A 13,002-nucleotide genomic window follows, 5' to 3' on the forward strand; every position below is an offset into this window, starting at 1 on the left:
GCAGCAAAAAGTTAATTGATGAGATTTTCTTTATTTAAAAACAGTTACTATTTTTGAAAAGGCTGTATGTGCATAAAGTAAAACATTAAAGTGGTATAAGAGGGAAGTGCTTTTATACTATGAAGAGTGATATTTTCTGTAGGTTTTTTGGGAGATACTTTAATCATGTTAAGAAAGTTCCCTATTAGTACTTTAAAACTTTTTTTATATTATAAATGGGAGTTGAATATTATCAAATACTTTTTCTAAAACTATTTTGATGATAAGACTTTTCTTATTTAATTTGTTAATGTGATAACTGATATTTCTATTTTTCTCTATTAGCCACCCTTGAGTTCCAGGGTCAAATCCAACTTGGTCACAGTGTATTAAGTTTGCTGACCAAGGGTCAGGCCAGTTAGGAGGTCAACTATTGGCAGCAACTGATAGATGACCCATGAGCTGGACCCAGGCAGTTGGAGGCTACTCACCCTCTCCTGTCCTTGGAATGTGTATTTTTCTGTTTTCCCCATTCCCAGAAATAGTCCTAAAGACACAGCCTTGACATAGTGATGTGGTACTGAGTATATCTGGACCATACACATGACTGAACCCGTCATAGCTGAGCATGGGTTTTTGAGGCAGATGAAAGAGTATTAGTTCCCACAGAGGTCTGGTTTCCAAGTAAAATAAAAAAAGCTTTGTGTTTAGGTGAAACTTTGTGTTAGGTAAGGCTTTGTGCTTATTAGCTTTATCAGGCATCAAGAGCATTAAGTTTTATCAAGCATCTAGAATTAGCAGATGACATGAATCTTTCCTTGTTTGCACATATTCTATGTACCTCTCTGCTGGGGAACATAGAAAGGGACATCCCACCCAACAATATTCTTAGTACCATCTTGACTAGCATCTGTCTTTCCTATTGAGATGAGGCAGAGTCCTGTGACCTGGAAGACAAAGAAGGCAGGTGCTTTCCATGGGTCTCCATGGATTAGGAACAGAATTATAACCAATTTGTTGTGGATCTCATTATTTCCCGTAGTGACCCTTATCAGGGAAGGGCAAACGTTGATTATCAGTACTGTAGAGTGCAGAAGACTTTCAGTCTCTCTCTATGTTCGCTTATTTACAATATATTCTTGTGATCAATAACTGTTGGGAAGCTAATTGCAGCCACTGAGTCTCAGTATCTATGAATGCAAACTGGAGATAATAGCATGACCCTTTGGAATGATGCCCAGTGAAGGCACCAAAAGGGGAAAGAAATATTTCAGAATTCCTGGGACTTTCTCTTCTACTTTTCCTGGGGATCATCTTCCAGCTCCCCATGTCTGTCCTGTGTTGGTATTCCAGCTTGGAGCCACTTCTTTCTTAATTACCTTTTTGTAGGGCTCCATTGTGTCAGAGAATCCAGAGGTATGCCACGCAATCAATCCATGGTTTCTCAGGACACGCAGACAAAGAACATGGGTCAGATTGATGTTAATGAGCCAGTGTAATTTCTAGATGCCCTGTTATCGATTTCTCCCATTAGGTATCTAGCATGGTCACCAACGATCCTCCCAGAAAGGATATACTGGAAGCCCAGTAATTTAACCTCTACCAACTCAACTCCATCAACCTTTCTGAATGCCCCCTGAGCATACAGCGCTTTGTTGGAGACTAAGGACATAATTTTTATGACTACTTTGACTGTGCCTGTGAGAAACTTTCTATCTGTAAGGCAAATAGAGGTGGAGACCAATGAGAGGGGTGGAGAGGACAGAGAACAAGAAAAGAACTTGGACTCATAAGACAGAAATTTCGCAGAGAAGGAAGTGGTTATATCTGTTCAAGGAGATTGGTGAGGAAAAACTCCAAAATAGGGGCTTCTTTCGCAGCTGGATTTGAGGAGGAGTAAGATCCTTCTAGGATACACAGGGGCATTTCTAGGCAGAGGAAACTACATGAGTAAACATGAGTAGACCCAGGTTGTTTGAAGGATTTCAAGTATTTTGGAGTGCAGGCAGCCATGATGACAAGGACAGGTTAGAGACTTAAGAACAGTGACTTTACCTGAGTTTCTCAAACCTTTGAGATTACTGATAACACTGATTGAGTTGTTTATTGATTTCCTGTAGAATATGAACTTAAAGGTCAAACTGGGAGTGTCCATGATGCTTTGCCAACACTCATGGGTAGGGAGGCACCTTCAGGTGGAGCACAAGTAGCTGTTATACCAGTTGGGGCTCCAGTCCCACCCCCTCTTCAGTATATACATTCCAGCCTCACTGAATCACTGCTGGTGGGAAGGAAAACTCCACACGCACAGGCCAGCAAAGACTGGCGCACACTGCTGAAAGAGAGTAGAGGAGATTCACAGAGGGAAAGTCGCCATGGACCTGATCCCAAGCTTTTCCATAGAAACCTGGCTTCTCCTGGCTACCAGCCTGGTGCTTCTCTATCTGTGAGTAACTGTTCAGGCTCATCGCCTCTGGAACCTTGCTAATCAGCAACCTCACCCCTTTTTCTTGTCTGTTCTGTGGATGAAGAGTTAACAAAAGGAAGTTCCTGAAGTGTTGGGTGCTTCAAACAAACTAGAAACACATAAGGGGTTATTATTGATGTTCCTCAGATCTGCAGAAGGAGTACCCCCATGCCCCAACTCCAATTTCTGTAGTTAGGAGGGCTGAGAGATATTATTTGCTCCTGGCGATGATCTTCTGATTCAGCCCCTGTTGGGACCTAGACCCATCAAGCAGAATTCACCAGAGACAGATTAAAATCAATAGGCCCCTGTGCTCGGGGTCCTCATCCCCATCTCAGGATCTGGGGATTCTGGAGGCAGAGGACTGACTTGGGTCTTGTCTCATTATATTCACCTTCCTGCTCTGTGTCCGCTAAGGACACATGTAAAAGGATTGGGCCTGTGTCTCTCAGGTGGCTCCTGCTCCCCTCCCTCCTGCCACCAAGCATCGTGTACACAAGTGCACCCAGACTTCCAGGGTGGCTGGACATGCCTCACCTTCCTCTTCAGAGTGGACTCTTCCCTCTTTTCTGTGCCCCTCTCCTGGCCACTCCCCGACCTTGTAATATGCAGAACTCCTTACCCTAAATGAGTACTTTTAGAGCTGAAGAGACTTGGCAGAAATCTTGAAATTTTATTCATTTCAGGTTTTCCTTCTAGTGTCTGGGAAGGTTAGCATCCGTATAGAGATTTCTTCCTCCCTCGATATGAAATCTGCCAGCAGGCTGCAAAGACATAGCCCTGAAAGCAAATTTGGATATTAAATATGTTTTTTCCCTCTATGTTACAGTACAGGAGGAAAATCAAAATCATTAGCAGAGGAATTCCTTTCAGTGGTGGGTTTCCCAGTATCCTGGAACAGGTTGGGAAAGGACTTAGTTTCCAACTTCAGTCCCCCTTCTCTGCAGCTCAAGAGAACCAGAATGTCTGACAACAGAGACTTACGTGGAGCTGAAAGCATCCCACTTTTCTATGAGGCCAGTTGAGGCTGGGACACAGTTTTAATTGTACAGAAATAAGAACACTGGTTGCTCCAGGTCTCTATAAAGATAGATTCAAGTAGGATCAGACCCCAGGGGCTCCTGAGTGGCCCCACTGGTTGAGTGTCCAACTATGATTTGCGCTCAGGTCATGATCCCATGGTCATGGGATAGAGTCCTGCATTGGGCTCTGTACTGAGTGTAAGATTCTCTTTCTCTCCCTCTCTTCCTTGCTCATGCTTTCTCTCTCTCTCAAAAAGAAAAACACAAAACAAAAAAGGACCCCAGACCCCAAATAGCAACAGGGACTACAAGGAAGGAAAAGAAGAAAGGTCTCTGAGCAAACTGTTAAGAACATTTTGATATAGACTCTCAGTAACCCTCTGTTACTGAGTGGATATAATTAAGCAAACTCTCATCATTGGAGCATAAAAAAATTTTTTTTTTTTTTATTTTTTTTTTTTTTGGGGACAGAGAGAGACAGAGCATGAACGGGGGAGGGGCAGAGAGAGAGGGAGACACAGAATCGGAAACAGGTTCCAGGTTCTGAGCCATCAGCCCAGAGCCTGACACGGGGCTCGAACTCACGGACCGCGAGATTGTGACCTGGCTGAAGTCGGACGCTTAACCGACTGCGCCACCCAGGCGCCCCTGAGCATAAAAATTTTTTTCTCTTCCTTCCTAGAATGACAATCTCTAAAATCATTGAAGAGTCATTTACTAAATAGGCATGAATGAATTTCCTGGAAGAATTCAGCATGAACTTTTCAGGAGATCTCAAGTATGGAAACATTTTTCAAGTGTTCATTCTAGGATTGGGACTGTTAAATTTTCAGCTGCTCTTAGCTAATCATCATCATTATTATTACTGTTTGGGGTCTACAGTGGAGAAGGGAAAGGAGATGATGAATGAATGTAACAATTGCCATTGGAATTGACGTTATTATTTCTTCCCTACGTGTTACCTCCTCTCTTACCTGTTCTGGTTCTGCGTCAGTGGTGGGCCAGTCCCCGCATCTCTTCCACCATACCTGTGACCAGGCTTTCTCTTTAACTTTATAGATATGGGACCCACACACATGGACTTTTTAAGAAGCTGGGAATTCCTGGGCCAAAACCTCTGCCTTTTTTGGGAACTGCTCTGGGGTACCGTCAGGTGGGTGTTGTTTGAGCTCCCAGCTCCCTCTTTTGCTTCTTATGGTTGCAAATTCCAGCTTAGTTCCGTATTAAAAATACTCCTCAGCAGGAAGTTCTTAGGTTTCAGCAGGAAGTTCTTAGGTTTCAGACTTTCCAGAAATGGTGTCATAGTCTTCACCCAGCATATGGCCAGGTGCACCCCAGGGCTCTCTCTTGTCTGTTCTTAGGAGCCTCAGGTTTCCCCTGCGCTGGCAGTCCAGATCTCTGGCTGATGCAGCACAGGACTTGCTGTTCCAACTTGGAGCATCGTGAAGAGTTCTTTGGCAGGTGCAGGTTCCCATGAAGGCATAATTGTACTTGTTATTAGTTGAAAAGTGTCAAGGGGTTCCCTGGTGGTGCCTCATTAGGCTCTGTATGCTAGAGTCAGACTTTCCTGTTCATAGCATGAGCTCTGAGTAGCCTTTTGGTTTTCCTGGATGGCTCTGGAACTTCAGTTTATGGGCAGCTCCAGATTCACCTTTGGGGAGTTTGCACATACTTGAATTCTCCTAAGAATTGCCAACCCCCTGCAGTTATTTTAATGACTCTAACCCATCCTTTGCTAATGGTGACAGCTTTTGGGATTTGAGTGGTTGAACCAGAATTTTCTGTTTTACTTCCCTGCCTTCAAAGGAGACACCCTATGGGTGAGTCTGAGCAGGGAGGGGGTCTAACTGAGGCAAGACGTTGCTTGTCTATTGACTTCAGATTTTAACCTCCAAATGAATTGCATCTGTGTGTGTGTGGGGGTGGGGTGGGTGGGTGTGGGTGTGGGTGTTTTATTTTTCACACAAAGGTAGAACCACTCATACAAAATCACTAGAAAAGAGTTGTTTTGACAAAACTATTAAAGATTTAAAGTAACTGAATGGAATGTACTAGCAGACACACAGACTGAATGTTGAGGAGCCATATGGTTAATCCAGCTCTGATGCCTCATCCCAGGCCTGGCTCCTGAACAGAAGGTAGAAGCTCATGTCCAGAAGACAAGTAGGCAGAGTCTATATTACACACTGCTCTCTGCCTCAGAGTTCCTTTCCCACAGACCTGAGGCTCGTTCCTCAGATTCCACTTCTCCTGGCCTTCAGTGACCAGTTATCGTTAAGAACTTCCTGGACTTTTTCCTCTCTGAAAAAGCAATAATCTCCTTTCCACTTTTCCCAGATCAACTCCTTAGTACATGAACCCACATTTTGGACCCTGTTTTGCATAGTTAAAACATCAAAATTACTGCTGAAACATAGAGACAGGAAGTTTTGTTGTTTCCTGATTTTGAAGTGACATAAGTGAAAACTCAGAGCAAGTGTTTTAATTTGCACCATCTTTTGTGGATTGGTGGCACCGTCCCCTCTTTTCTGTGTGAGAACTGGAAGTGAGCCCACTTTGTCATTCCTCCATTCATCTCTCACTTTCTCACTCAACAAACATGTGTCAGACTTCATGTAGATCTGCTAGACTCAAAGAGGGCACAGGTGTCTTAATTTCCTAAATCTTCTGGAAATCTAGTAAGGCTCATGAGATCAATGAACAAGGGGCCATGCTGACTTTCCCTCAGCTTCCATTTCCTCACATGTCCCTGAAGGTAATAATTCAGATGGTTATGACATTTAGAGACACCCATGCACAAGCCAAACATGTCAGAAAGACAGAGGTTACAGGGTCTTCATAGATGGGCTAAGATGTTCAGTATCTACAGTACTAGCAGACAACTCAAGAGAGACTTGAACTTCTCCATTTCATATCTGCTGTTTTCTCCTTTCCCATAAGATGCCTGTGAATAAGAGCTTCCCTCTATCTGCCAATGAGAGGTAGTAAGCCACATTTCATGCGATCTGAGTTGTTTTTGTGTCCTTTAGAGGTAAGGCTCAGTACATTTAGTTTGTTTTAATATGTTTTGTTTCTCCTTGCAGGGTTTTTGTGAATTTGATGAGAAATGTTTTAGAACGTATGGAAGAATGTGGGGGTGAGTAATCTGGAAACTTCCAGTGGATAGGCTTGTTATGATGAAGCCCTCACAGTGTAGACAGTCTCAGTCGAGAGCCCCTTGGGATGAAGCCCTCTAATTAAAACTCCTGAAACCTCCCCTTCCCAGGATTGCATGTGTGACAAGGTGGACAAGTCCAAATATGAATCGGGTCTGGAGAGCTGCAGGGTATCCTTTATATTTTGGATTAATATGTGCTTTTGATAGAAGGGCTTTTGTAAACAGAATGGAAAACCATTTCTGCTCAGCTCTTTTCTTATTCTGTCTGCAAGTGTGTAGTTTGTTTTGTTTTGCATTTTAGTACTAAGCCAAGACTTTCCGATAGAACTATAGTCAAGTATTTCTTTTTCCAATTCTATAGACTGGAAGAGATGTAGGAAATTTCTAAAGCACAGTATTTCCCTGCTGGGCTGATGGACTTGGGATTTTGTAGTATGGCCTCAGCGGCTTGCAGTGGATGCTCCCAATGAGGTTGGCTAGAGGTTTGCTGAAGCAGTGTGAGAGGTATAGTGTGGTGCTGGGCTGCTCACAGCCAGTGTTGTACCTCTTTATCTTCTCTGGTCAAGTCCTCAGAATCCATAGGGCTCTGCTGAGTTGGTGTGGCCCATAAGCAACATGAAGGAATAGAGAGAACACAGATCTCTGGATTGCCACTGGTTTATTTTCAGTGTCCCTCCTACATTCAGTACTGGTCAGCTCTGGCTAGAGTCAATAAATGGTTCTCATGCTTGGCTATGGATAAGGACCACCTAGGAGGGCTTGCTAAAAATGCATATTCTTGGTTTCAATCCTCCATTAACACAGAATTTGGAGGATGTGGGGTGGGGTGCAAGAATCCGAATTTAACTGGTAGTAGAAGTCGTATTAGGGCTGTGAGATCATGAAAAGAGAGGGTAACTCCAAACCACTGTCCCTTGTCCACGCTTGTCTTGTTTTAACAAACAAAGATGTAGGAAATCACCCAAGAAAGATGATCAGGTTGATGGGAGAGCTGACCTAAGTGCCACTTCAGTAACTACTATCACTGCTTCAACACTAAATATACTTGATTTGCACTGAAACCTTCTGAGTTTTAGAATACTTTTTGCACATGGGGAGCATTTAGTGCAGTGGTTCTCCTCCATTTTTATATCTGATCACAAAGCATTTGAAGTTCCTCTGTGACATCAAAGGAAGAATAGGGGACTTATGGAATATCTTCCATTTTGTTCTAACAAATGCAAATGATTTGTAGTAGAAAACACGATGCCAGAGAATGCTGTAATTAAGTGTAATCTAAAACTTATGCCAGTGGCTGGTTCCCATTAATGGGTCATATGGACAGTCAGGAGGTCAGGATCACATATAAGGAGTCAGCTTTGTGTGATACATGTGTCACAAGTGGACTTGTCCTGCTACTAAGGGTTGTCACCTATATGGAGCCCAAGGGATTCACACTTGGGACCCACCTATAAAAATAAATATAAGTAATAAAGGAAAATATATCTAAAATGAATTTACATGTTGCTTGTGTTTCTTTATCCTCTTTGTTTTTTGTTTCAAATTTTTCTGAGTTAATGCTACCAAGGATTTCTCTTTAATATTTAAATAATATTTCCTTTAAAATGTAACTAGGAAGCATATTTTAGAAAATAGAGCAAAGAAGTAATTCATAATTTTGCCATCCCTTTTTGAGCATTCCAAGTCTCTTCATTTGCAGACATATCTTACATATTTGTGATCATTGTGTCTACAATTTTCATCTAATATTATGTCATGTTCATTTCATGTATTGATATATCTTCAAAATTATAATTTTTAGTGACTGAGTGGGTGGATTCTCCTTCATTATTGTTTCGTTCTTAGATAATTTACTTGCCCCCAGTTATTTACTAACCTACTTCTTCTTTCATAATATATATAAAATATTTGAAATGTTTGAAGTACTTCTAAAATATTTGAAATAGTTTTACCATACAAAAAATTATAGAGAATAGTCCCAGAAATACCCATGTAAACACTTGGACTTAATAAAGGTTCTAATGTTATTTCTGACTGTGGAATCAATTAGGTAACATCAGGTTAAAAGTCTGGACTTCCAAGAGTGGCTGCCACTGCAGAAACTGGCACGTTAAATTTAATCAGCTCTGTTTCCCCGATATAGGTTTTATGATGGGCGACAGCCAGTGTTGGCGATCACAGATCCGGACATGATCAAAACAGTACTAGTGAAAGAATGCTATTCTGTCTTCACAAACCGGCGGGTAGGCATGGATTTATTTTAAATTTACATAGTTACTTATAAAACTTTTATTTCAAAATAATAATGGATTTACTGGAAATTGTCCCAGGAGGTGTCATGTCATGTGACCTTCAAGCTGTTTTCTCTAAGACAGTATCTTGCTTAACTATATAGGACAGTATCAAAGCAGAATTTGTCATTGGTTCTAGCCACAGAGCTTATTCAGATTCCAGCAGTTTTATGTTTACCCATTTGTGTGTGTGTGTGTGTGTGTGTGTGTGTGTGTGTGTGTGTTGCTGTCTGAACATTTATCTTACTTGTAGATTAGTGTATCTACCACCACAATCACGTTACAGAGCTGTTCCATCACCAAAAGTCTCCCTCTTACTATTCTTTTGTAGGCATGGTGTGTAGCTTGTCTATTCGTTGTATCAGGGTCTTCAGCAGAGCAAACATTATTTTTTATTTTCATAAGGCCAGTTTATTCGTTTTTTCCTTTTATGGGTTATGACTTTGGCATCAAGTTTGAAAACTCTTCACCTAGCCCTAAGTCGCAAAGATTTTCTCCAAGTATTTAGTTTTATGTTTTACATTTAAGTATATAGTTTTGTATAGTTTTGTGTTTTACATTTAAGTCTGTGATCTGTTTTGTGTTAATTTTAGTGTTAATTGTGAGGTGTGAAGTTTAGGTCAAAGATCTTTGTTTTTAGCCCTTGAATGTCTAATGGCTCCAGCACCAGTGTGAAAAGGCTGTACTTCCTCCACTGAATTGCTTTTGTACCAATATCAAAATTCAGTGGTGCCTCTGTGTGTGTGTGTGTGTGTGTGTGTGTGTGTGTGTGTGTTTCTCATTCCCAGTTCTGTTCTTTGATCCTTGTATCTATCCCTGCACCGGTGCCAGGCTGTCCTGATTACTGTAGCCATATAGTACCTCTAAACATATGTCCAGTGATTCCTCCCATTCTATTTTTGTTAGAATTGTGTTAGTTATTCCAGTGCCTTTGCCTTACAGTACAAATTTATAACTAGCTTATCTATGTTTATATAATATTTTCCAAGGCTTTGGAAGACATGATTTAATCCTATCAATCAATTTGTGGAAAATCTGTATCTTTACCTCGTCATGTCTCTCAATGTATGAACACAGTATGTGTTTATTTAGGTTTTCTCTTATTCTTTTCACCAACATTTTGCCCTCTGCATAGAGATCTCATACACGTTTTGTTAAATGTGCACCTAAAGTATTTTGCCTTCTTTGAGTGTTTATAATTGTGTTTTTAATGGGTTTTGACATATTCTTGTTATTATATAGAAATGTGATTGGTTTTTCTGTTGATTTTGTTTCCTACAACCTAGCTTAGTTCATTTATTTGATGCAGTGGTCTTTTTTTCCCTAAGTTTATTTATTTTGAGAGAGATAGAGAGAATCCCAAGCAGGCTCTGCAATCTCAGCCCAGAGCCCAATGTGGGGTTCCAGTTCATGAACTGTGAGATCATGACCGGAGCCAAAATCCAGATCTGGACACTTAACCAACTGAACTACCCAGGTACCTTGAGGGCTCTTTTTTTTTATATTCCTCAATATTTTCTACATTGACAATTATGTCACTTGAAAGAAGGACACTCTGATGTTTATTTTTCCAATCTGTATGCCTTTTATTTCCTTGCTTTGTCTTATTGCATTAGCTAGGATTTCTACTACAATGTTGAATAAGAGTGGTGAGAGTGAACATTTTTGCCTTGTTCCTGATGTTAGGAGGAAATATTCAGTCTTTTTCCACTTAAAAATTCAGATATATATATTTACAATGAAACTGTATATGTTTGTGATGTTTTGATTTATGTATTATTATGAAATGAGTGTGACAAGTGAATTAATGTAACCATCACCACCCAGGGTTATTTTGTGTGTGTGTTAAGAACATGGGAGATGTATTTTTTTTTTTTTTTTAGCAAATTTCAGGTATACAGTACAATGTTAATAATTATAATCACCATGCAGTATATTCAGTCTCTAGAACTTAGTCATCTTATAACCAAAAGTTTACATTGTTTGATTAGTATCTGTCCCTTGCCCTCTGACCCAGCCTCTGATAATTATCACCTACCCACTATACTGAGCTTGACTTTATTTTTCTAGATTCCACTTATAAGTGGGATCATGAGATACCTGTCCTTCTGTGTCTAGTTTTGTTCCCTTAGTATCTTGCCCATGCTGTCCAGATTCATCCATCCTATTGGAAATGGCAGGATTTCCTTCCTTTTTAAGGCTAAGTAATATTCCATTTTCTTTATCCATTCATCTGTCCATTTACACTTAAAGTAATTTTTTTTAACTTAAAGTAATTATTGATAGGTTAGGACTTACTGTTGTCATTTCAGCAGTCCAGATGTTTCATAGATCATTGTTCCTTTCTCCTGTCTTCCTTTGTGATTTTATGTTGCTTTTTTTTTTTTTAATAGTGGTATGCTTCTATTTTTCCTCTTTATCTTTTCTGTGTCTACTCTAGGTTTTTGCTTACAAAAAACATCTACTCTAGGAGGTCTACATAAAACATCTTATAGATACAACAGTCTATTTTAAGCTAATATGAACTTAACTTTGTTCACATTAAAAACTCAATGTTTTGGGGCGCCCGGGTGGCGCAGTCGGTTAAGCGTCCGACTTCAGCCAGGTCACGATCTCGCGGTCCGTGAGTTCGAGCCCCGCGTCGGGCTCTGGGCTGATGGCTCAGAGCCTGGAGCCTGCTTCCGATTCTGTGTCTCCCTCTCTCTCTGCCCCTCCCCCGTTCATGCTCTGTCTCTCTCTGTCCCAAAAAAATAAATAAACGTTGAAAAAAAAAAAAAAAAACCTCAATGTTTTTACTCCTCCACCACCAATTTTATGTTTTTGATATCACAATTTACATATTTTTATATTGTGTATTTAACAAATTAACAAATTATTATTTTAATTATTTGTCTTTTAAACTTTCACTAGAATTATAATGATTTGGCTATCACCAGTACAATATCACTGTGTTCTGAATTTAACTATATATTTACATTTACCAGTGAGGTTTTAGACTTTCATGTGATTTCATGTTACTAGTAAGTGTCCTTTTTTTTTCAGCTTGAAGAACTCCCTTTAGTCTTTCTTATAATGCAGATTTAGTGGTGATGAATTCTTTCCACTTTTGATTCTCTGGAAATATCCTTATCTCTCATTTCTTTTTTTTAAGTTTATTTTAATTTATTTTGAGAGAGAGAGTAAGCAGGAGAGGGGCAGAGAGGGGTAGAGAGAGAATCTGAAGCAGGCTCTATGCTAACAGTCCAAAGCCTGATGCTAGGCTCGATCGCACTAATCGTGAGATTGTGACCTGAGCCAAAATCAAGACACTTAACCAACAGATCCACCCAGGCACCCCAAATTCTCTCTCTTCAGAAGGTCTTCTTTTCTGGGTAAGTATTCTTGGTTGGTATTTTTTTTTCAACACTTTGAATAAATCACCCACTAACTTCTGGCTCTCAAGATTTCTGCTGAGGAATCAGCTGATAGCCTCATGGATGTCCCCTTGTATGTGATGAGCTCTGTTTCTCCTGATCCTTTCAAGATTTTTTTAGTTTTTAATTTTTGACAGTTTTATTATAATGTGTCTTGGTGAAGTCTATTTTGGATTCAATCTTATAGGGGACTTTTACGCTTCATGTCTTAAGATCTCCATATATTTCCCTGGGTTTGGGAAGCTTTCAGCCGTTGTTTCTTTAAAACAAATTTTTTTTAAAAACATTTATTCATTTTTGAGAGACAGAGAGAGACAGCACGAGCAAGGAAGGGGCAGAGAGAGTGAGACACAGAATCTAAAGGAGGCTCTAGACTCTGAGCTGTCAGCACAGAGCCCAATGCAGGGCTTGAACCCACGAACCGCGATACCATGACCTGAGAGAAGTCGGATGCTTAACCGACCGAGCAATCCAGGCGCCCCTAGCCATTGTTTCTTTAAGTAAGCATTCTTCCCACTTTTTCCTTCTACCACTGAGTCTTCCATATGTGAATATTGTTTCACTTGATGGTGTCCTATAAGTCCTGTAGGCTTTTTTTCCCCCAGTTATTTTCTTTTCTTCTTCTTCTTCTTCTTCTTCTTCTTTTTTTTTTTTTACCCTACTCTGACTGGAT

General features: G+C 40.4%; 1 protein-coding gene across 1 annotated transcript in view; it reads left to right on the forward strand.

Annotated features, from left to right (window-relative positions):
• The first annotated feature begins 2,104 nt into the window (after nucleotides 1-2,104).
• The window catches only part of LOC123589186 (cytochrome P450 3A12), a 50,757-nt gene continuing 39,859 nt past the window's right edge, over nucleotides 2,105-13,002 (forward strand). Inside the window, exons 1-4 of the mRNA XM_045460912.1 lie at nucleotides 2,105-2,425; nucleotides 4,528-4,621; nucleotides 6,552-6,604; nucleotides 8,769-8,868. Coding sequence (XP_045316868.1) covers nucleotides 2,355-2,425; nucleotides 4,528-4,621; nucleotides 6,552-6,604; nucleotides 8,769-8,868 — 318 coding nt within the window. The 5' untranslated portion in view covers nucleotides 2,105-2,354. The remainder of the gene's footprint in view (nucleotides 2,426-4,527; nucleotides 4,622-6,551; nucleotides 6,605-8,768; nucleotides 8,869-13,002) is intronic.

The sequence above is a fragment of the Leopardus geoffroyi genome, chromosome E3 (assembly GCF_018350155.1).
Source record: "Leopardus geoffroyi isolate Oge1 chromosome E3, O.geoffroyi_Oge1_pat1.0, whole genome shotgun sequence".
Taxonomy (NCBI): domain Eukaryota; kingdom Metazoa; phylum Chordata; class Mammalia; order Carnivora; family Felidae; genus Leopardus; species Leopardus geoffroyi.